This window comes from Carassius auratus, chromosome 35, assembly GCF_003368295.1.
Source record: "Carassius auratus strain Wakin chromosome 35, ASM336829v1, whole genome shotgun sequence".
In the NCBI taxonomy this organism is placed as follows: Eukaryota; Metazoa; Chordata; class Actinopteri; order Cypriniformes; family Cyprinidae; genus Carassius; species Carassius auratus.
In genome coordinates this window covers 14,558,432-14,570,762 of record NC_039277.1, presented here as the reverse complement: position 1 = coordinate 14,570,762, position 12,331 = coordinate 14,558,432, and the positions used below count along the sequence as shown (strand labels likewise).

At 38.8% G+C, this 12,331-nt stretch overlaps 1 protein-coding gene and 1 pseudogene across 1 annotated transcript; one reads left to right on the top strand and one right to left on the bottom strand.

The window, feature by feature from the left end:
* Nucleotides 1-378: 378 nt before the first annotated feature.
* LOC113054844 (trace amine-associated receptor 13c-like) lies at nt 379-1,320 on the bottom strand. The gene has a single exon (XM_026220633.1). It carries the CDS (start codon nt 1,318-1,320, stop codon nt 379-381), a length of 942 nt encoding a protein of 313 aa, XP_026076418.1.
* Nucleotides 1,321-9,091: 7,771 nt separating this feature from the next.
* Nucleotides 9,092-10,150, top strand: LOC113054843 (trace amine-associated receptor 13c-like; annotated as a pseudogene).
* The last annotated feature ends 2,181 nt before the right edge of the window (nt 10,151-12,331 follow it).

Genomic DNA, 12,331 nt, shown 5'->3' with positions numbered 1-12,331 from the left:
TGATTTATATCAGCACAGATTCAGCATGAATTCCATTAAATTGAAGATTTGTGATTACATTTTCCTAATAAACTAATGCAACACAACTGAACAAGTTGTCACTAAAACTTTTGTTTTTTGATCATGTGTAAAAATTAGTTTGCATAAGTGTTAAATTCTAACAAAACATGCATTTGAACAGAGTAAAAGGAATGATACTCAATGAAACAAACTACATAATATTAAAATGCATATAGTGTAAATTATAACTATGATGATTATTTACCTTTATAACAATTGCATTTTTTTTCTCAGAATGATGGTTTTATCAGTTTAATTACAATTGATCTTCTCTAAAAATGTTAAATAGTGAGGATGCTGGCTGAAATATTTTCAGAGTTAAGATGAGTTTAACTGTCTTTTTAAACCGGGGTAAAATAAAGCATATACCATAGGATTCAGACCTGAGTTAATATACAAGACCCACATTAAAACATTTATGGTTGTGGAAGAAACTGCTAATATGGAACAGATATAGAATGGAATCCAACAAAGCAGATAAACTGTGACAATGATTCCTAATGTCAGAGCAGCTTTGCTCTCAGATTTCTTTCTCACTGAACCTTCATTTATGCATTTGCCACCCTTCATCAGGGTGTTTATAACTTTCACTTGCTGATGTACAATATAGAAAATCCTCAAATATAAAGATATGATCAGGATACAAGGAAAAATAAAAGTCAAGATCAGATCAGTGACTCTCCAAGCAAAACCTATCATAACAGAACACTCTCCATAACACATGTTTGTTTTGTGTGAAATGTCAAAATAACCGTTATTAATTACAAAAACAGTGCTATAAGTTGAGGAGAAAACCCAGCTCAGACAGATCATTATTAACGTTTTGGTCATGGTTATTTTCTGTGGGTACCGTAAAGGGTGACAAACAGCCACAAAACGATCAACAGCAATTAAAACTAAATTACTAAGAGATGCTGACATTACCAGCCCTGTTATTACCAAAAACAGTCCACAGAAAGTCTCCCCAAAGTACCAGCACATCTCAATAAGCCTCGTGGCCTCTATGGGCATCACAAATCCAACAAGCATGTCGGCCACAGCCAGAGAGAGAATGATCAAGTTGGTTGGAGTGTGAAGCTTCTTGAAGTGAGAGATGGAGATGATCACCAGCAGGTTCAGAAACACAGTCCATGCTGACAGCAATGAAAAAAACATATACATGATACTGGATTCATGTCTGGAGAGTTTTCCTTTGATACATGATGAGTTGATGGCAGGAAAGCAGTATTGAATCTCATGATCATCTGTCTCATAGGCCATGTGTGAGTCTTCTCCTGTTAGGAGTTTGTTCTGCTCTCCTTACTGTCCTTTCATTTATACACTGTCTGGATCAGCCCACTCTGATGCTGCATAATAACATTATTTTCCTCCAACACTTTCAACTTAAATGTGACTGATGTGATCTTTAGACATTATTATTATTATTATTATTTTCCAATAAATTATTTGGACAGTTTCATAGTGAACCAAAAATATTTGTTAAACTTTTCATATGTGCCCAAAAGGTTGAATATACATATTAATTATTATAATTTGTGTGTGTGTGTGTGTGTGTGTTCCAAAGCAAAGCACACACAAAGTTTATGCAAGAAGCTCAATATGGTGTTTTCAGCACGGTTCCTAAGAAACTCGATGTCTGCATGTTTTGTGAATTTAACATGCATCTGATATACCAAATTAATGACATGTGGTTGCATAGGGCCCCATGTCATGGGTTCAGACAGTAATTCTTGTTATTAATAACTTTGATAAACTTTGTTTGTATCAGTGTTAAAGTTGAAGTAGGTAACTTTTGTAAAAATGTATTTGTGAAACCTGTCATTATGTCCTGACAGTAGAATATTGTAGGGTAGTAGAAATAGATAATCCGTGAAAAAATCAAGCTCCTCTGGCTCCTCCCAGTGGTCCTATTGCCATTTGCAGAAATTCATCTGCTCCCGGTAAGAAACAACCAATCAGAGCTGCGGTCCGTAACTTTTTTTTTGTGTTCAAGATTTACAAAATGTATATAATAAGCAGGTATACCATGAATCCATTTTCCAAACTGTGTTTTTAGCCTGTCCTGAATCATTAGGGTACATCTATAATAAGTGTTTATATTCAGGCTATTTAAGATTGTTTCGGGGTACCGCAGCGGAGTAACCCAGTACCGTTGTGATTCTTCATTGACATAAACAGAGAGAAGTAGCTCCGGCTACAATGTTCTTCCGCAAGACGCAAGCAGTTCTGTTTATTAACCGATAGAGCGTCAAAAGTTACCGACTGCAGCTTTAATGTTTGAAAATGAAGAAGCGGCACTATCAGTCCAGTGAAGAGAAGGAAAGAAAGTGAGGAAGATAAGGGTAAGTGATGAAGTTTGAACATATATTAGTGAAATGGCCAAATGTTATCTTATCTGTCTCAGGGCTCCAGACTGTGGCTAAAACGGTCGCAACCAAAAACATTAATTTGCGAGTGAAATGTTTTTGCTGAGACTGCCATTGGCATTGGCGTATTAGACTGAGACGATACGCATCAAAGTTTAAGTGAAAAAAAAAAGACTTTCAAACAGTCCTCATCTCTGCCAAACGCCAGCGTTGATGGCACACCTGCTAAAAGAGCAGGCTACAGTTGATACAGTTAAGATCGAAAATGACAGACATAAAAAGTAAAATGTTTAAGTGCACAAAAACAGTGTCTATTTTGAGCCGAACATGAGCAAACTACAACAGGTAAAGCTGTCAGCTGTATGGAAATGAACAATATTATTAAAGGTCCTGTTTTACGCGCTTTTTAAAAGCTTTGATTGTGTTTACAGTGTGCAATATAACATGTGTTCATGTTTCGCGTGTAAAAACACAGTATTTTTTACACAATTCACCTATCTGTATGCCAATGTTTTCACTGTCATAAAAACGAGCTGATGACTTCCTTGTTCTATAAAGTCCCTCCTCCAGAAATACGTAACGAGTTCTGATTGTGCCAGCGGTTCCTGTGTTGTGATTCGACAGCACTTGAGCGCGTGTGGCCCTCCTCGAAACGCGATTGGACTAGCTTTGAGAAGCAAGTGGGCAGAAGCATGTGCTGGAGATGTACTTATAATCACAGGAGTGTTTTTACTGATGAGATACGCATGAAAATCGCATTTGTTTTTTTGCACTGCCCTAGTTAACAAAGCTAAACAGCGTTGCCCTTTGTGTAATAAGTTACAGAAACTGTTAAACGCACCAATTTAAATAATAAAATACACTTACCTGTTGTGGTCCATAAACAACGCCTTCTCCAGACAAAGAGGGAACTGCTCCATCTTTCAGGAATAATCTTTGTGCGAATCCGGCATTAAACTGATTGAGAAGTTGTCCTCAGCAAGCTGTCCTCAGCAAAATGTGCTGCACATAGTTTTACATGTGGATTATATTTTTAGGGAACCGAGTTAAACATAAATTGTAACCATTAATCTCCAAGTACAATGTCCCTGGGAAGGCCAAACAAAGATGATTGGACTCCGAGATGAAAGTAACAGCGTTTCAACGATATGGCGACAAACACAAATGCAGCTCTTCCTTCTTCTCCGTTGGAGCGCAACAAGGCCACGCCCCCCTTTTTGTGAATTCATGTGAGCGGAGGTTAGTCAAAAAACTGTTTTAGTGACGTTATTACTGCAGGAACTAGATGGCTGTAGTCCAAACAGGTAGTTTTTTTGTAGGCAAATTCTGTTAAATAAAATATCTCGCTTGGCATTGAACTTTGAGCTTTAGAATTTTACAGATATTATTTATACTCTAACAACAACATTACACACTAACTAAAGTTTAAAACATGGGATCAAGAAGAAGGGGACCTTTAATAGTTCTAGTTTATAATCAGTACTAATAAGGGCCCGAAGATCACTGGCATCCTATGGTTTTCTGGCCTTGATCTGTATGCACAGAGATTGTTCCAGATTCTCTGAATCTTTGGATGATATTATGCACTGTAGATAACGATAACTTAAAACTTTTGGCAATTTTTCTCTGAGAAACTCTTTTCTGATATTGCTCCACTATTTTTGCTGCAGCATTGGGTGAATTGGAGATCCTCTGCCCATTTTGACTTCTGAGAGACACTGCCAGTCTGAGAGGCTCTTTTTATACCCTATCATGTTGCCAATTGATCTTATAAGTTGCAAATTGGTCCTCCATTGGTTATGTACATTTAACTTCTCCGGCCTCTTATTTCTACCTTTACCAACTTTTTCAGAATGTGTAGCTCTCATGAAATCCAAAATGAGCCAATATTTGACATGACAATTAAACATATGATATGTTATCTATATTCTGTTGTGAATACAATATAAGTTAATGACATTTCTAAATTATTCAGAAAAATGTTACTCCCAATTTGCACAGTGTCCCAACTTTTTTAGAATCGGGTTTGTAGATGGATAGCTAGATAGACAATGAACAGATTAAAAAATATTTTTGGTTCATTAAAAAACTGGTTGTTACAGTGTATGGTCTGTGTTTCCCTGGGTGTCCACTAGTGGTCTCATTTCCCCATAGGCACCCCACTGCAGTCACTACATTTCCCACAAAGCCTTGTCCCTTTATCAATGTTAATTGCACACCTGTTAATTGTACTCAGCTGTCTCCAGTTTCATCGTCTTCACCTATCTATATAAACCGGTCTGTCTTCTATCTGTGTCATGGAGTCCTTGTTTTCCGTCACCAGGTTTCTTCGACTCTGGAGGGTCAACTGGGACCTGACTCGACTCTGGAGGGTCACCTGTGGCTGTCATCTTGTGCAGAGGTGCTGGGCCGGCGGCCATCTTGTGCAATGGCTCAGGGCTGGCGGCCATCTTGCGCAGTGGCGCCACTGCGGAAGATGGTTGCCAGCCCAGCACCACAGCATAAGGTGGCCCCCATCCCAGCGCCACAGCACAAGGTTGCCCTCATCCCAGCACCACTGCACAAGATGGCCGCTGGCCCAGTGCCTCTGCACAAGGTGACAGCCACAGGTGACCCTCCAGAGTCGAGTCAGGTCCCCGTTGACCCTCCAGAGTTGAGTCAGGTACCCGTAGACCCTCCAGAGTCAGGTCAAGTCATCATTGACCCTCCAGAGTCAGGTCAAATCACCATTTACACTCATGAGTCAAGCACTACCACAGTTAGACCTCAGAAGTCAAGTCACCAATGATCTTCATGGGCAAGGTCAAGTCACCGGTGTTCTTCATGGGCAAAATCAAGTCACCAATGATTTTCATGAGGAAAGGCAAGTCACCCGTTGATTTTCATGAGCAAGGGCAAGTCACCAATGATCTTCATGAGCAAAGTCAAGTCACCGTTGATCTTCATGAGCAAAGTCAAGTCAACATTGATCTTCATGATGGAAGTCGTGGCCTAATGGACTCCCAAACGAAAGGTTGTGGGTTCGAGTCCCGGGCCGGCAGGAATTGTGGTTGGGGAGAGTGCATGTACAGTTCTCTCTCCACCTTCAATACCATGACTTAGGTGCCCTTGAGCAGGCACCGAACCCCCAATTGCTCCCTGGGCGCCGCAGCATAAATGGCTGCCCACTGCTCTGGGTGTGTGTTCACAATGTGTGTGTGTGTTCACTGCTCTGTGTGTGTGCACTTCGGATGGGTTAAATGCAGAGCACAAATTCTGAGTATGGGTCACCATACTTGGCTGAATGTCACGTCACGTCACTTTTTTCACTGTCACTTTTTTCACTGTCACTTTTTTTTTTTTTTAAATGAGCAAGTTCAAGTCACGTTTGCTCATGATCCTCATGAGCAAAGTCAAGTCACTGTTGATCTTCCTGAGTCCAGTCAAGTCTCAGTTGATCTTCCTGAACCCAGTGAAATCACCAAGGATCTACCAGAGCCTCTCCACATCTCTGCTGAGCTACCAGAGCCTCTCCACGTCTTTGCTGAACTACCAGAGTTTCTTCACATCTCTGTGGAACTTCCAGAGCCTCATCACGTCTCAGCCGAACTTCCTGATTGCTCGACTTATCCTGTCATGGCCATGGAGTCCATCCCGGAACTCACTGCCTGCCCTGTCATGGCCATGGAGACCATCCACCATCTCCTCAGGGCCACGGAGGCCACCCTTAACCTGTTCATGTTCTCTATTTCAGTCTTACTTAACCAGACTTGCTCTCCTGTGCCATCAATCCCACTGTGGTGGTGGTCTTCGGCATCGCTTTGGTGGGCTTCTCTCTCGACTGCACGGCTGTGGTGGTCTTCTGCGCTGCCCTGGTGGGCCTCCGTCTCGACCGCACGGCTGTGGTGGTCCTCTGTGCCGCCCTGGTGGGCATATGTCTCGACCGCACGGCTGTGGTGGTCTTCTGTGCTGCCCTGCTGGGCTTCTGTCTCGACCGCACGGCTGTGGTGGTCTTCTCCGCCGCCCTGGTGGGCTTCGGTCTCGATCGCACGGCTCCAGTTCCACCTGCTCCACTCTGGATTCCTGCCCTGTCGGCTCTGCCCTGGGCCCCTGAACTTTCTGTTCCCTCCTGGCCTTTTTGTTTTGTTGTTGTCGTTGTTGTTTTTTTCTCTCTGATTCCCTCTATGGACCTGGCCCTCTGTCCTTCCCCCTGGTCCTCCGCCTGTCCAGCTCCCTCCTAGTCTCCTTGCAGTTGTTGATTTGTTTTGTTCTTTTACTTCCTTTCTCTGTTTCCTGCTATGGACCTGGCCCTCCATCCCTCCCCCTTATCCTCCACCAGTTCACCTACCTCCTGGTCTCTGTGTTCCTCTGTGTCAGTTGTTTGAAAAACTAAATCCGTTGCAAAGAGTGATCTATTTAAGCCCACCGAAATGCTCGAGTGCAGACGATGCAGACACATCAATTTTAGGTAAAATTTTTTTTTTAAATAACACAGATTAAATACAATAACTCATGCACGTTTAAATTCCCCACTGCCATAATGTTAACAGTTTTATTAAAATGCTACCATGCATGTCCTATGTGACATCTGTTTATACATTGTTTATCAACAGTAACGTTATTCATATGTATATTGTTTGGATTAACTAGACGAGTAGACACACATGAATGTTTATTCATAACCGTACTGAAGTAAATCTTGTTAGCTAATTGTCTAGCTAACAAGCTTACACATATATATATATATATATATATATATATATATATATATATATATATATATATATATATATATATATATATATATATATGTGTGTGTGTGTATAGATTACATCTGGGGAGAAAAGAAAGGATGTGATGTTCAGAACATGGTAACTAAAGTAATTATCAAAGAGGGGAAGAGATGCACCCCATTTGGCCAGGGGTGTTTTTAAACCACAAACAAGGTTTGAGAGAAAAAGAAAAAAATCATTATGAAAATATAATTATATTTTCTTTAAAATGTCCTTCCTAACTTCAGGCCTTATTATCATGGCATATATAACTGTGATGTTCTGTAAAACAACAAACTTTAAAATACTTTGTTCTTACTGGTGAAGATCAGATTGTCATCTCTGTTTTCTCTCAGGTACATCACAGTGTAAACTTCACAGTTAACATCACTCTCATCAGCGTAGTCCATTTCAACAACAAAAATATATCTCTATATAGTGGTTATTTTGGAAAAAATCCCAGGTATTTTGAGCAGTAGGATTATTAAAAAAATATATGTGCTAATTAGAGGTGGGCATAGATATTTTTTTAAAAATCTGGATTAATCTCACTGTGATCTTGAAATTAATCTAGATTAATCTAGATTAAAATGGCTGATTCGAATTCTGCCGACGGCATTCAGAATATGTGTGTTACCCAAATTAAATTGACAAACAGTAAGTCTTTGAGAAGGGGTTTATCAAGCTAGGTGGTGCATTAGAAAAGGGGCTCATCTCCTGTTTCCAAAATGCATCACAAAGTGCTTGAAAAAGCTTTAAACTAATTCCAGTATGTGTGAAACAGGCGTGAGCAGGGCTGTAGCTGGGGTCAACGGGGTTGTACTAGTGGGCCCTGTTTGAAATTGTTTAATTTGTATGTTCGTTTATTTTTATTTATTTGTGCTATTTACACAATGTTTAAGTTTTTTTCAAGTTTGTAGGTGTCAAGGTACAGAAACCAAATAATTAAATGTAAAATAGCACTGGATAGTCTTCAATGTAAAAATGAAATATCATTTTCAACATTTCTCACATTATTACAGTTTTGCTATATATTAAAAAAAATATATATATATGGAGTCTGAATAATTTTTGGTTTGACTGTTAAAACTAAGTACTTCAGTCAAGAGCAGTGAGTGATTTTCTTTCATTTTTTTAGGATTAACATTACAGCAGCCAGCATCTAAATTAGGCGGGGTCACTTTAAGAGACAATGAACGCATCCAATATAATACACATCCCATTTTTTTTCCTCAACTGTTTACCTTCACTTAAGAAATAACTGACAGTTTTTTAATTTCCAAGGTGGATATTTTGACATATTTCGTATGTATTTGTCGGCACAAGAGCAAAAATAAGCTAATTCGATGTTCAAGTGTTTTGATCAGTATTAGTATAGACCCAGCTCCCAACCCAACTTTGAGAATAGATTAACGCCGATATTTTTTATATCGCTCGATAAGAGTCTCACGTTAACGCAGCACGTTAACGCCGATAACGGCCCACCACTAGTGCTAATATAAAATTTAATTAAGTAGCCTATATAAAATTGCAAACCTTTATCTTTCAGTACTTTTTTACTTAAGTACATATAAAATCGAGTACTTTTGTACTTTCACTTGAATAAAATTGAAAAAGGAATACTTTTACTCTTACTGGAGTAATATTTTATTATATGTATCTGTACTTTTACTCAAGTACTTGATTTGTGTACTTCGTCCACCACTGCAATTTTCATAGTCATGAAAATAAAGAAAACTCTTTGAATGAGAAGGTGTGTCCAAACTTTTGGTCTGTAGATATATTAGCAGGAATACTGTGTAGGTCCTAAATAATCACATCAAGGTTAAAAGTGTTGGAGAAAAAAAAAAGTCATTATGCAGCATCAGAGTGGGCGGTAGATGGGTTGGTCAGTCTGATCCAAACCCTGTTTAAATGAAAGGACAGTAAGGAGAGCAGAACAAACTCCAAACAGGAGAAGACTCACTCATGGCTTATGAGACAGAGGATCATGAGATTCAATACTGCTTTCCTGCCATCAACTCATCATGTATCAAGGGAAAACACTCCAGTCATGAATACAATATAATTTATGTTTTTGTATCAGTGCTGTCTGCATGGACTATGTTTCTGAACCTGCTGGTGATCATCTCCATCTCTCACTTCAAGCAGCTTCACACTCCAACCAACCTGATCATACTCTCTCTGGCTGTGACTGACATGCTTGTTGGACTTGTGATGCCCATAGAGGCCACAAGGCTGGTTGATATGTGTTGGTACTTTGGAGACACTTTCTGTGGACTCTATTCAATATTTATTTGGATGCTTCTCACAACATCTCTTAGTAATTTAGTTTTAATTGCTGTTGATCGTTATGTGGCTGTTTGTCACCCTTTACTGTACCTACAGAAAATAACCATTACTAAAACATTAATAAGCATCTGTCTGAGCTGGGTTTGCACCTCAGCTTATAACACTGCCTTTATAATTAGTAACGGTTATTTTGATATGTTACACAAAACAAACATGTGTTATGGAGAATGTTCTGCTTCGGTGGGTTTTGCTTGGAGAGTCACTGATCTGATCATGTCTTTTATTTTTCCTTGCATCCTGATCATATCTTTATATTTGAGAATTTTCTATGTTGTACATCAGAAAGTAAAAGTTATAAACACCCTGATGAAGGGTGGCAAATGCATAAATGAAGGTTCAGTGAAAAGGAAATCTGAGAGCAAAGCTGCTCTGACATTAGGAATCATTGTCACAGTTTATCTGCTTGTTTGGATTCCATTCTATATCTGTTTCATAACAGAAGTTTCTTCCACAGCTATAAATGTTTTGACATGGGTTGTGTATATTAACTCAGGTCTGAATCCTATGATCTATGCTTTATTTTACCCCTGGTTTAAAAAGACAATTAAACTCATCTTAACTCTGAAAATATTTCAGACAGCATCCTCTTTGGTCAATATTTTTACGGAACATCAATTGTAATTAAACTGATAAAGTCATCATTCTGAGGACAATTTCACCTAAACTGCAATTGTCAAAATCATAAAGGTAAATAATCATAATAGTTATAATTTACACTACATGCATTTTAATTTTATATATTTTGTTTCATTGAGTATCATTATTTTATAATTATAATCTGTTTAAATGCAGGTTTCGTCAGAATTAGGCAAACTTATTTTCACATAGTGAGTTTAAATGACAAAAAGTTCAGTTGTGTTGCAGTAACTTATTAGGAAAATTGAGCAAGAATCACAAATCTTGTATCAGTCATGCTGAATCTGTGTTGATATTGACAAAAAGAGGACAGTTATATAGAACTATGTGTAAGGGTCATGCGTATTATGGTGGTTCATCACAAAGTAAATAATTAAAATTGCTTACAATACACCTCAAATTAAAACATCTGAAACAAAATAACTTTACGTTTATTGAAAAGGCATTTAAAGGTTGGAGCTACACACAAAGTTAAAGCCTAACAATAAACATATTAAATGTGTATTTTATTTCAACTTTTCATAAGTGTAAGTAATGTTTATTGTTTCATGTAAATAAATACTGTAACTGCTGAACATCACCTCATGTACTGTAGGCCGATTATTTTTATGATTCAAACAAAAGTCAAATATTATGCAGACCATATTTATCTAGTTAGTTCTGAAGCTCTCACACACATCACCTTTTATTGATTATTTATTAATGTTGTGCACCACTTTTGGATTATTTTAGTTTATTGATTAATTTGTATATTAAATTGCTGAATAATCCTTAAATCACTGACTCTGCAGTAGAAAGCAGCAGTTGTTGCATCAGTCTGTTCTGACTCCACACTGATGATGTTTTTTACTCTGATGAAATTGAGTAAAATCTTGTATCAGTCATGCTAAATCTTTGTTGATATTGACAAAAAGAGGACAGTCATATAGAACTATATGTGTAAGGGTCATGCGTATTATGGTGGTTCGTCACATAACAGAGCTTCAGAGTTTGCTGTGATCAATTTCTTGATAAAACAACAAAAGCACTGTGTGTGTGTGTGTGTTTGTGTGTGTGTGTGTGAGAGAGAGAGAGAGAGAGAGAGAGAGAAACAGAGACAGAGACATTTTCAATCAATCAATCAATCACCTTTATTTATATAGTGCTTTAAACAAAATACATTGCGCCAAAGCACTGAACAACATTCATTTGGAAAACAGTGTCTCAATAATGCAAAATGATAGTTAAAGGCAGTTCATCATTGAATTCAGTGATGTCATCTCTGTTCAGTTGAAATAGTGTCTGTTTTTATTTGCAATCAAGTCAATGATATCGCTGTAGATGAAGTGACCCCAACTAAGCAAGCCAGAGGCGACAGCGGCAAGGAACCGAAACTCCATCGGTGACAGAATGGAGAAAAAAACCTTGGGAGAAACCAGGCTCAGTTGGGGGGCCAGTTCTCCTCTGACCAGACGAAACCAGTAGTTCAATTCCAGGCTGCAGCATAGTCAGATTGTGCAGAAGAATCATCTGTTTCCTGTGGTCTTGTCCTGGTGCTCCTCTGAGACAAGGGGCCCTATTTTAACGATCTGAAACGCAAGTGTCAAAGCGCGAAGCGCAAGTAACTTTGTGGGCGGGTCTCGGCGCTGTTGCTATTTTCCCGGCGGGATAAATGGCTCTTGCGCCCGGCGCAAATCTAAAATGGGTTGGTCTGAAGTAGCTTCATTATTCATAGGTGTGGTTTGGGCGTAACATGAAATAAACCAATCAGAACTTCATCCAACATTCCCTTTAAAAGCAGGTGCGCAAGTTCCATTATGGATTGCTATTATTATGGCGTATTTACCAGGCGCACGCCAGGAGCGGTTCACAGCCGAGGAGACTGATGTTCTTGTAAGAGCAGTGAAAGACAGAGAAGTTGTGCTGTATGGGGATGGGAGAAACCCACCCAAAATAGCGTCGGTTAAACAGGCGTGGGAGGAAATAGCCACAATTGTTTCATAAATTTTTTTTTTTCCTGGTTCTTGACGGACAAACAAATTTGTCAGATGTCCTTATATACATATATGTCTTGCCACTATCGGGCAAACAGGTCTGATCCTTAATTACTACAGTTAGCCTGAATAATTTGTAAGCAAGATTTCACAATGATTTCCGTCATCTCATGTGTTAATATTTTTTTTAGTG